Raw genomic sequence first — 13,571 nt, 5'->3', positions numbered from 1 at the left:
GTTAAATATTACAGACGAATGTTTATATTTTGACAATTACCAGACCGTAATGTCAAAAAATGACACATAGACTGACATTAACTAACTATGTCTTCTGTTTTAAAATCAATATAAATACCGATGAAGAGTTTAAATAATTTTATATTAAGCAAAAACTATGAGACTTAAGTATAGGACTTCTTTGTACCATTCAAAAAAGGAAACTTTTTCAGTATTACGATTAATTAATATCCATGGTGTTCCATTTAAAATAAGCCTCATATTAGATATTGAATAATCCAAAATAGAAACTAAGTTTTTAATACCCTGTAAATAAATGTTTAATAATCAATAATGGAATAAATTTATAGTTCATTCGTTTGGCAAATTTCCATCTGTAAACATGAGCACGTGTTGATATTCGCCGTCTCATTCGTCAAGAGGCTATTAAATATAATTTATTGCCTTAAGCCAGACAGATTCTCATGTTACAGATCCAAACTTGCAAGCATGTTTAAATTTAAATTGTATCGTGTTGATTTTTAAGTTAATATATTGTGTTATATTTATGTTATAGTTATTGTTAAGTTATTTACTGGTCGTGTTATTTTTTAGAGTTTAGTTTAATTGTGATTTAATGATTAAATTTCAAGAAATTCTTACACTAACAGTTTCAAAAGTAAATATTTTTAAAAAAATCATATGATACACATCAGTACGACCCTGTTTGGCTTTCACTTGCTTCTGGTGACAATTGGATATATGTATAGTGAATGAAGTTTAACCATTACCCAACTATTTCTCTGTAAGAAAAAATTTGTTATAATTGCTTAAATAAGTCTAGAATGAGTCTTCTTTAAAAAAATTTTTTTTGCTTATTCTAATGTAGTAAGTTTATTTTGTATTATTTATGTTCATTTTGTATTATTTGTTTTATTAAAATTCTTTCTAATTGGTTGTGTATCAGCAAGTAAAAGTATAAAGTCTACACATTTGTTTCCAACTACATTGGTTTCATTTATAACAAATATGTCAAAATGATGGGTTTAAAAATCTAGAGTAACAACTATAAATATTTTGAAATCGAAAAGAAAACTTTAAATTACGCAAAATTTATCACTCCTAGTTATAGGGCAACCGTATACCATTCAAAAGTGAAAAATTTTTTTATTATAATAATTCATTAATAAACAGGGTGTTCCATTTAAAATAAGCCTTATATGAATAATCCAATAATAAAACTGTAAGTTTTGAACACCCTGTAAATAAATATTTAATAATTAATCATGAAATACATTCAGCCAATACCAAATATTTAGAGGAATAACCAATTTTATTAGAATTTCTTAAATAAGTTAGGAATGAGTCTTGATAAGTTACTCTGAGTTTGTACATAGGTATAGGAAAGTCTTATGAAACTATACCTTATTTTTTACCGATAATTAGAAAATGCAATAAAATATAGGGTATCCCATAAGAAAAAATATAACTTTGATACGCCCCACTTTATTGGGACGCCCTGTATATTTCAAAATAATTTTAAAATGTAGCCCTTATCAACCTTCAAACTATAAATTTAAAAAATTTTTAAAATCTTTTACCGTTTCGCTGTAATCTTCCGTCTCTTAGTGGTGACACCCTGTATATTATGTATATATATATATATATATATATATATATATATATATATATATATATATATATAGATTATGTAAATAACCGCACAATATAACTTATTTCATTTGTTTGTCTCCCTATTATACGCTTTTATTTAATATTAATTTTAATTAAGTTAAGTTTAATTTTATTAAGTTTAATCTTTTTATTTTAGGACAACAAAGACAACAGCTTTAAAAGTATACCAGAAGGATTATGGTGGGCGATAGTAACAATGACGACTGTTGGTTATGGTGATATGGCCCCTAAAACGTATGCCGGAATGTTTGTTGGAGCACTATGTGCTCTAGCCGGAGTATTAACGATAGCACTACCAGTACCAGTAATAGTTTCAAATTTTTCTATGTTTTACTCTCATACTCAGGTAAGTAAAAATCTACTTTTCTGTCGGAGCATCGATATGTCGTCTAAATGCACTCTCTAATATTACAAAAAACAATCACAACATCACAGACAAAAGTCTACAAACTACTACATTTGATTATTTAAAATTGACTATTGAAACATAATAATTACAATAATAACAAAAATATTGATTTCTTCCTTTTTATAACTTTGGACATCGAAATCTGCAGAGTCTCAATAGTAGGGGAGCTTATGGCTACATTTCTCCTCCCTCAATTGGTTGGGACTTCTTCCTCGACGTTTAGGTTACTTTAGCTATCAGCTCATCCAATATCTGGATCTGGGCCGGATGTAATTTTTCTCCAAATAGGATTTTGGAAATTCGTTTTCTTTTCCTAATTAGGAAGATTATTAGGAAAGCTTAAATGGTTAAAAATATTACAACAGAAGTGTTGCTCAGTTCTATTGATAATCGGGGTAGTACGTCTGTGGTATCTAGTGGTTGGATTTGACCATGTGTCTCTGGGATTGTTAATTTTTCAATTTTCATCTCATGGTTTGAATAGAAATGTCTTTTGACGTCTTTTTATTAAATTGGATACCTTCAATCATTATTGGTACATCTGTCGTCGTCTGCTGACAAGAGGCTGGTTAAATTGATTTCTATCTGCTGGATTCTCATCGGGTGAACTATTCCTAGCAATAAGACTTTGCTGGTCTCTTGGAAAAAGTTCTCTGTGATTAAACCATGGGAGTTTTTTTTTGATACGTTAGCGTTACTTACTTTTCTCTCTTCAACTGATTATGTTAAAATAAAATCTGAACGATACAGAGAATTACGATATTTTACCGCAACGACAAAGGAATAAGAAGCAGCTATATCACTGGATTATATTATCTTACAATCATTTTTAACATCTGGATAAATAAATTAAATAATTCTTTAAAAACCATTAAAGATTGTAGATAGAGTCTAATACAAAATAAAATGTTAATAAAAATATCATACAACAATTATAACGTATTAGGTTGGATTTATGTTATATATTATTCATATATTCAAAATATTCGTAAAATTATTCATTAACTAAGAGTGTTAAAGTAGAACTGAAATTGAGCATCTGCATTAAATAAGATGAACATACTTTAATCGAACCATTTTGTTAATGTTTTAGGCTAGAGCCAAATTACCAAAACAGCGAAGAAGTGTGTTGCCTGTTGAGCAGCCTAGGAGGAAAAAGATTGAACAAGGCACAAATAGAAGAATGAATGCCATCAAACACAATCCTGTACTTTTTAAAAGTGTGTTCGATAATAATAAAATGGGTATGTGCTTAACTAACTTTCTAATGGATATTTTATGCATGATTAAATATTTTTTGTTTTAAGGAGATGTCTAGGTTAGCACACTTAAATAAGTCGTATGTAACCCTTAAACCTCTCATGCATAATTTTACGGAAAAATTTTTTTTTTCATAGAAAAATTATTTTATTGCAAAATATTAAAAATTAACATTAGAAAACAGTATATTAAGTAAAAAAACATAAACAAATTTGGCTTAAAACCTAAAAAATAGTCCGTCCACTCTATTGGTCACTATGCACTTGCGGAATCGCGGAAGCGTCAGTTACTGGTATGAAAGTATTCAAAGCATGATGGATACAGCGGCTCGTTGCACCTTTTGAAGATGTATTTTGTTTTTCTTTTGCAAGCTTTAGAGTGACATCTTCGAGCATTTGGTATATCAATTAGTTCTGGCCAGTGCCCCCAATTAATTTGTCTAATTTCATGGGATGCATAATGATTCGGTTTCTTCTTCTTTAAAATGGGAGATGGTGTACCAAACGAAGGTCTACCTCGTTTATTTTCTTTCTTCGTTCCCAAATTTATTAATGCTCTGGCAATACTTGCTTTAAATTCAAGCAGATCCTTTTTTGGATTTCCGTTTTTCTTGTACATAATCCATGCATTTACAACAAGAACATCCACAAAATGCATAAAAACTCTTATGTACCAGCGTTTGTTTCTTCTCCTTAGAGGATACAGGGCCAACAACTGGTCCATTAGGTCCACTCCTCCCATATTTTTGTTATAAAACTGAACAGAAAATGGTCTGTTCACTTCTATAATAGTAGTCTTAGTAGATTTATACCAGCGTTTTGTTTTATTATGAGGTTCTACTCCAGCACAAATAGAAACAATGTAAATAGTCTTGTTGTCTAGTCATTTAGAGACAATTATATTGCCACCTTCAGTACTTGCAACGGATGAAGTTCCCCTACCCTCTTGTTTCATTTGTTTATCTGTTTTTATAACAGAATTACAATTTTGTAGTCGATTCAATCGAAGACTTCCTGTCGCCCATATACCTCTTTTATGCAGTTCTTTGATAAGGGGAAGTGAGCAGAATAAATCATCAAAAAATACTTTATGGTTGATTCTCTCCAAGTCGTCAGTTAGACGCAAAACTACATCAGCGCACGCTCCAAGTTTACTAATTTGACTTTTGTTTCCTGAGGCTTCTTGGTAAAAGAAACAAACAGTAAACCTCAAAAAAATACATATATCCACTAATTCCAGCTCTTACCCAAACTTTGACTCCCCACTTTTTAGGTTTTTTTGGTAAGTATTGCTTTATACCTAATTTTCCTTTTAGTGGAATAATTTGCTCATCAACTGATTGGTAGTCCTCTGGATCTGTGGCACCTACGAAGTTTTTCTGAATTTTATCCAAAAATGGTCGGATTTTTCGCAATTTTTCTGTGTTATTTTGATTTACGTTATCATTATTTACGAAATGTTAAAACCTCAAAATAGATTCAAATCTATTAACAGTAATGGCATCTGCAATAAAATCCATCCTCAGGCCATTATCACTTGACCAGTAAAGCCGTATTCTGGGATATCTGATGTACGCCATCACTAAATTTATGGCCAAGAAAGCATATATCTCATATTTTGTAAAACCAAAATTAAATTTATTGTTTTGGCCAGCATATAATTTGGTCTGAAAGACGATATCATCCATTATGTTTGCGGTGAACAGTGATAAAAAATAATCAATTGGATTGTTTCCTTGAACATGAATATTTTATGTTTTTCTTAACTGTGGCAAAGTTGCTGGCCCATACTATATTCTTCTAATTGTTTCATTTTTTTTATCATCCAAGGAAAACCTTCTTTAAAATGGCCATAAAGACTCTGTAGTTTTTTTATGCATGCTCTGTGTTCATGTTCATGTTTTTCTGTAAGATTATTGAAAAAATGTAGGTACTTGCATGGTTTATTGGCATACAAAATAAACTTATCGTCACAACGCCAAGCAATGACTGAAAGCGTCGTAGCTTGCTCAATAGATCATAGGTAGTTTATCTGGAAATAGATAACCAGGCTAGTCCAAAGCTCTTATAACTCGAAATAAAGAAAGGTCCAACCGCAGATGGCGTACTTTTTACGGCTTAGCAATTACTTAAGAGTTAATATACTTCAGATAACGGTTATAAAATAAAACATTGCCCTTTCCTTTTCAGACAATGTTGTGTTAAGATTAATAGTTGACTGACATTTAGGTTATAAAATCAGATTAAATAATTTTTATAATACCTATAATAAAATATAATGAGATTACTAGCAGATAATAACTTAGATATTTTTTCTTTTTACAATTTTTGTAATGTAATTATTATATTCATCACTAGCTTTATACAACCGAAGCTGATAACAAACAAAGCAAATGTTACTGACTGCAGCCCTGTGGAGTTAAAGAATAATATTCAAAAATATTTTAAGATAGTATACACTCAACACATTTATTGTCCAACAAAACATTGACGTCATGCTGATTTCTAAGGCACCTAATAACAAATAAAAGCTATTTTAAGGTTGAAAATTATCTAACCCACTCCACTGAACATCCACAAGGCAAAGCTCACGGCGGGACTGTAATAATAGTAAGACATAGTATTAGGCACCACGTAACAAACAAAACTAAAGAAATAAACATAGAGGTCACCTCGATATCAATAGAAGACTCTCATCGGCAACTGATCTTATCTGCTGTTTATTGCGCACCAAACAAACCAATAAAGGAAAATATGTTACTACCTACTTTAGTAAACAACCAAGAGGAAGACCACAGACGAGATGGGTTGATGATATTAAAAGAATAGCCGGAACAAATTGGAAATATGTTGCTCAGGATAGAGACCGATGGAAGGAGTTGGGAGAGGCCTATGTCCAAACATGGACGACAGAAGGCTAAGAAGAAGAAGAAGACCTACTTTAGACCGATAATACGAAGTAACATCGATGAGAATCAAGAACGTAACCATACGTGGGCGAACTTTACTCAAAAGTACTATAATAAACAAGCTTAGCACTCTATGCATAGGTCAATCTACCTACTGGCTAATTGACAGGCAAAAAATACCAGATATCATTGATTTCTTTGTCATAAAAGGCATTGCTTTAAACAACTTAAATATACAATTATCATTTGATTTGTCTTTTGATTACCCTCTCTTTTTCATAATTGTTAACAGAGGTATGTCACATCAACATACCGCCGACATTAACCAACAGATTGACAAATTAGAACATATTTATTGAATTGGTTTCTAAGTCAATCAACCTAAACCTGCCACTTAAATCTACAAAGGATTTTGACGATGCAATGCAACCACCTAACTACGTCAATCCAAAGAGTTGCCTGGGCTGCTACTCCAAAAAGCTCCTATAAAGAAAAACTAGGCTCATAGCCGGACTATATAAACAATATGATTTGTGGGAAAAGGAAACTAAAATAAAATGGCAAAGTACTCCCAAAGTAACCCAAAAGGAAAAGCAAATCTAAACAAAACTACACGACAACTTAAAGAAGCACTAAATTAATACAAAGATGCTGGTATTAAACATATTTTAAAAAACAACTTAATTTTTGTAAGTGAAAATAAAGACAACTCACTATGGAAACCGACAAGAAAACTGGAATCACAATAACAAACTAGGACTTCTATAAAAAAGATGTGGGTAACTAGGTTTATAGCGACGAAGAGAAAGACACTTTTGCGGAATATCTTATGTCTGTATTCCAACATCATCAGAAAAAAGTTTATGCAGGGGACCAAACACGTAATTTAGACATACTGGACGCCCCATATCAGATAAGTTCACCGATGAAAACAATAAAAATATGTGAAATCCCAGAAGTCATTTCAAAATTAAACAAAAAAAAATCATCTGAAAAGGCTAACAGACTGATACTGTATATTTTCAACGCTATTATAAAAATTTTTTACTTTCCTGTCATGTCGACAGTAGCTAAAATAATTATGGTGTCAAAACATGGCAAAGACCCAAATCAGGTTTTATCATACTGTCCAATAAGTCTTCTACTAACTCTCGCAAAGCTTTTTGAAAATATTGTTATGATTAGAATCGAACATATTATCTTGGAAAATAACTTAATATCAAAAGTTATTTCCAATCCAAAATACCAATTTAGCTTTAGCCAAAAACATGATATCATCGAGCAAATACATAAAGTAGTCAGAACAGCTGGATGCCCTTGAAAACAAGTACTACAATACAGCTGCCTTCCTAGACGTCCCGCATTTGACATGGTTTGGTATGATGGTCTTATTTCCAAAATCAAGTCAAAGTTACCGCGTTCTATTGCCAAAATTCTACAGTTATATATTATAACAGATAGATCCTTCTTAAATAATTAATGTAAAACTTGCACTTCCCTACACCCGATCTCAGCAGGACTCGCTCAAGATAGTGTACGCGGTTCAACTTAATATTTAATGTATACAGCTGACATCCCTATCACAAATAATTCTACGATTGCTACGTGTGCAGATGAAGCTATCACGATGGCCACTCATGTAAATCCAAGATTAGCATCCAGTAATTTGCAAAGCTTTTAAAAAAAATTAGAAAATTGGTTAAAACTATCAGATTAAAAAAATTTAACATCACCTAACGTAAGATCAGACCACATTATAGTTTTAGCGAAACTCTCAATAAAAATACCACTAAAGAAAAAATTACCCCCAAAATATATGGAAAAAATAAATATCGAGACCTTAGAAGACGAAACAACTCGATGACTATTTCAAAGACGATTAAAAAAAAACGGCATATTAGAAGAAAATTAAGTAGATCAAAGACGGGAATCAATAAAAAACGAACATAATATCCACAGCTAAAGAAAACATGAAAACACGGAAACTTAATGTAAATGGTGAAAGGAAGATCATACCATAGTTCACCAACGAAATTAGAACTTTAGCCTATAAAAAACGAAAAGCATATATCCACTATCAAAGTAGTTAGACACCCACAAATTATCAGCAATACGTAACCACACGGAATAATGTCAACTCGCAAATAAGAAATATAAAGAGGGAATACTGATCTAAATTCACAAAGAAATGGAACGTGATGCACAAGAAAAAATGTGAAATATGGTGAAGGAAACCAAGATATTAAAGAGTATAACAACATACACCGTATACAAGGAGAATGATGGAAAAAGTATATAGAACAGCTTTAACAAAGACGAAGATAGAGAGATCGATCAAGAATATGGAAAGGCAGACGACGCGCTGGTAATAATAACGGAAGAAGTAATAAAAAATATAGGAAGATTAATAAACCGAAAAGCCCCAGGTCCGGATACGATCACGAATTAACTACAAAATATGAAGGAAGAGCATTAACAGAAAATATTACGAAACTATTCCAACAGATCTTTGAAATAAAATGCATATCAAAGAAATGTAAATCAACTGTAACGATCCTTATAAACAAAAAAGCGGACAAAATGTCCCATATAACTATCGAACTATTGCGCTGCTTGACACCAGTTTGAAATTATTAATTAAGATACTTGCTGAAAAAAATAATCAAAAAGTATCAAATATGCGAAGAGCAACAAGAGTTCCGATGTAACAAATCAACTCTCGATGCCATATTTATAAGACAAATAGAAGAGAAATTTGTAGAACTTAATACACCTTCATTCATATGTTCTATCTACGTTACTAAAGCCTTCGACTGTATGAGACTACAAGATGTAATTGAACTTTTACACAAAGAGTCTATAACAGTCACTATAGCAGAGATAATATAGGATATAAATTCTGATCACAAAACAAGAATAAAAATAGGAACCGAACTAATGAAGAAAGTCAACATCTAATCAGGTATATGACAGGACGATAGCTTGAGCCCGTTATTGTGAAACTTAATAATGGACAAACTAATAGAAGCACCTACAACGAACAGTCCACGCTTTAGAAGCTAACGCTGAAAAGTCTAACCTAAAAATATCAGCACTAAAAACAAAGTCCCTAGTTATTGCTAAGGAGCCAGTAGATGCAAAATTATAATAAACGAAGAAATAATAGAACAAGTATCGAAATTTAACTATCTGGGAACACACATATGGTATTATTGAAATATCTGCGAAGAAACTTGCATATAAGTTAATAAAGCAGCGTGTCAGGATGCCCACGGGGCGTGATACCAAGAAAACAACAGACCTTAAGGCCTAACATGCGAAGAAAAAGAAGAAGAAGAAGAATACTACAATCGGAATGGATATGCGGGATTTAAATCCAGGGACTTACCAATAATACAAATATTCAAACACAACAATTCAAATCCAAAGTCCTTCGTGATGTCTGAAATGCCCCATGATACGTACCAAACTATGTGACCACTAAGGTCACTTAGTATAAAAGCTACTTTAAGGGACTATTATATCATACAAATTCAATCGAAAACGACCTCCTGACAACATCACTGCTTTGAAGATTAAAAAGTTGGATCCTCTACATCTCACCACGTGTAGAAACTATAGGTTAAGGGTGCTCATTAGTTGTAGCTTCCACTGTGTATTTTAATTATAACCAATTGGATAGTGCAACTATATCAATTTTTTCATATATTCAATTACTATCAAAAAGGTCTCGATGTATAAGTTATATATAAACATTTTACCTGTTGAGTATAGAAAAACCTTTAAAATGGCGTATTATAAAATTTTTAAATTAGTTTGTTACGGTTTTTAACTAATGTCCATCGATTTTGAAAGTCAGTTACTCGCACGAAATCAATCTTAACTAAAATTTGTATCAACTCAACGGTAAAAATCCGATATCTTTTGATTAGAGAGTGTCTTATTGACAAAGTTTCGCATTACGAACAATTCCACGTCAAGGAAAATGTACGTGTATGTTTTAGAAAACGTACTTTGCAATTGAAAAGCAGCAGTTTTAAACATTTTAGATAATTTATAATGTGAAAGTTAAGAGCCAAGAGAATAAGAGCGTCTTAACTCTTTTATAAAATTAAAAGAATTAAATGATGTCTTAAATGGTAGTTTTACTTGAAATTGCTTGCCGTGAGAAAGGAGGCAGAATGTGATTGGACCCGTGTCTAATAAGATTATTAACGAAGTCTGCAACTAGATGTAAAAGCTTTTAGTGCGAAGGGATATTTCTCTCAATTAAAGTTTCCTATCCGGGAAATTTAAAACGAAAAAAGTGTACCTCCTTTTATTTGAAGCTCTAAGGTTAACCTAAATCGCTGTGATTTTTATATGTAATTTTGTTTAGTGTAAAAGATTAGATTTTTAAACCTGCAGAAATATTAGTCAACATGAAATAAAATCTAAAATATCTATTAAAATGTCCGTAATAAAATTCCTTGTATATATTATTACATATTTATTATTATTTATGTATATATATATATATATATATATATATATATATATATATATATATATATATATATATATATATATTAATATGATCCGAAATTGTATACAAAGAAAAACAAGAAGAAGACAAACAATTTGTAAAATTATGTTAGAGTTATGTTTTAGATATTCGGTTTTAATTTTATAGTGTGGGTGGAGTGCTAAAATTTGAGACTTTGTCAATTTTAGATTTTTGTTTGAACTGGGACTTTCTAAATTATGGAAATAGATTTAAGAATAGTTTGTAAATAAATAGATTGCGTTGAAATATGATATATACCTGCCGTTTTTAGGAACTCATTTCTGTTATCTCAAAAGCGGTCATTAACGATGAAGCAGAAAGTAAAAAATTATTGTCTTGTATGATTTGTACACAATAACGGGAATTTGAAATTAGTTGAGTTTTAAGAATTTGGAGAGTTTTGGAATTTGGTTACTGCAAAGCAAGAATGTTTTGATTGTTTAAAAGAAATCATGAAAGGGATTGACAGACGGGATTGAGATTGAAAAAGTAAGGAGAATCATCTGCTGAAGGACTTGAAGAGAGTGAAGACAAAATCGAAAGGAGTGTGCCGATAGTTTGTTTTTTTAAACCGGTGAAAGAAAAATTATTGTGGCGACAAGAAGTGCAAAGAAAGTGTTGAAAGCTGTAGTTGCAGTATTTGTAAGTAAAATGATTTAGTATTTTTGGAGCAAAGCATAGCTAAGGAGAAATTTGGCTAAGGAGCAATAAACATTGTTAGGAGTTTGTCGACAGTTTTGTTTCAATCCAGTGGAAATATCTCAATACTATAATGATAGTTAAGCCATGTAAATTGCCTACAGAACCTTCTCTATATTATTTGATAAGCTTGTTACCCACGATGACCAAGATATTTCGAGAACATAATACCCGAACATCAGTTTGGTTTACGTCAAAAATATTAAACAACCCCTGTCATAAAATAGTAAATAAAATCAAGGAAAGTTTGGGAAAAAAGAGTGTGTCTCAGTATTTCTCGATATTCAGCAGGCTTTTGATAAATTCTCGTACAACGGTTTGCTATATAAATTAAAATCTTTACTATGTAAAATGACTTTACTATGAAAAATCAATAATGATTTATCAACCTATCACTTAATCCCATCCGAAGTGTCCTCGATCCCTTTCTGTAGTAGGATTTACTGCTAACATACCTATTACAGATGACGTTACAGTGGCGATCTTTGCTGATGATACAGCGGTTTTAGTTTCAAACAAATACCCAGATAGTATCCTAAAAGCTGCTAAATTACTTGGATACAACAGAAAATTTGTTGACAAAATGGAAAACTAAAGTCAATAACCCAGTTGAGTAGATAAAAATCTGCCCAAATCACATTTACAACAAGAAGACGCACCTGTCTACAAGTTAGTCCAAATAACGCCCCTATTCCTGCTAGAGACGGAGTGAAATATCTGGGGTTGCATTTGGTCCGAAAGCTAATCTAGAAGTAAATCATTATCGCCAAAAAAACTTAGCTCAATATAAAATGGAAACAAATGAATTCGTTACTTGGCAGAATGTCACAACTGTCATTGCAGAACAAAATACTGCTTTACAATGTCGTACCAAAACCAATATGGGCTTTAGGCGTACAACTCTGGGGCTGTAGCAAGCCTTTAAACACAAACATTTTGCAGAACTTTTAATTAAAAACATTACGTATAATAGCTAACGCCCCTTGGTATTTGAGCAACGGAACCATCCACAGTGACCTAGGAGCATCGACCGTAAAAAAATATCTGCAATGAAGCAAAAAAAAAGTCCAGCCTTGTTAAAATAAGGCCTCTACCCAAAAAAATCCACAGTAGGCGATTAAGCCTATCCTAACATCACTAGAATACAGTAGAGTATACAGGGTATAAAGAAAATACCTTTTATTAGGTTATGGAAAGGTCTATAAGATCAACAATTCCTTTGCCTGCAAATCTATAATCTGGTTTAAATTAATTAATTAAAAAATTGTTATCTTTTTAATTAATTAATTTTTATTAATTTTTATTTTTTGACGTTACTTTCTTATTTGGTTATAAAGTTTTAAAATTTTTATTTTAATACGTACAATTTTTTTTATACAAAAAGATTTGTTTTTATCCATCTTTGGTTTTTATGAGATCTTGCTAACAACCACCATTAAACCTTATTTTTATATGCATGTTAAGTTCGTTTCCAGAACAAGTCAGTTATTTGTATTCTACACGTAAATTGGAAAAGTCTCAAGTTCCATTTTCGCAGGAATGTATATATCAATGTGGCTGTAAGGGACTATTATGATCATAGTAATGGCTTTAAGGAATTTCGAAGCTTATGTGACTGAATAACGTCTTGTTCGTTTGGAATATTAATTTACAGAAAGAAAATTTAATTCAGGGAGAAAATAATTTTAGCTATTTCTTAGTAATGTAGTATTTATTACTATACAAAGTATTTAAAAAGTTATGACCATTTTTATTTCGAAATTCCTATGAAATCAACAACATGTACATAAAGAAGTAATGCCTAATAAACAATTATTTATTTTATATAATAATGTAAACAATATATTGTAGTTTTTAAATTGAGTTTAATTGAAATCATTAACAAAAGTTTGTATTGAGGGTGAACTACAAAACAAAATTAAGATTTTTTTAAATAAATCACCCTATATATTATATTTTAGGAATATTGTATTTATGATACTCTTTTATATTTAATATAGCATTCCCTATACCTAAACTCAATATTATCCGCGATTATTTTTAGTTTTTTTGAAGGGAATACATTTAATTTTTGT

General features: G+C 31.1%; 1 protein-coding gene across 1 annotated transcript in view; it reads left to right on the top strand.

Annotated features, from left to right (window-relative positions):
• LOC140445067 (potassium voltage-gated channel protein Shaw-like) overlaps positions 1 to 13,571 on the top strand; it is a 555,968-nt gene that overhangs the window by 518,807 nt on the left and 23,590 nt on the right. Inside the window, exons 7-8 of the mRNA XM_072536858.1 lie at positions 1,811 to 2,020; positions 3,177 to 3,327. Of these exons, the coding sequence (XP_072392959.1) occupies positions 1,811 to 2,020; positions 3,177 to 3,327 (361 nt within the window). The remainder of the gene's footprint in view (positions 1 to 1,810; positions 2,021 to 3,176; positions 3,328 to 13,571) is intronic.

This window comes from Diabrotica undecimpunctata, chromosome 7 (assembly GCF_040954645.1).
Source record: "Diabrotica undecimpunctata isolate CICGRU chromosome 7, icDiaUnde3, whole genome shotgun sequence".
Taxonomy (NCBI): domain Eukaryota; kingdom Metazoa; phylum Arthropoda; class Insecta; order Coleoptera; family Chrysomelidae; genus Diabrotica; species Diabrotica undecimpunctata.
The sequence above is the reverse complement of the archived record's forward strand: the minus strand, read 5'-3'. Positions and strand labels throughout refer to the sequence as shown.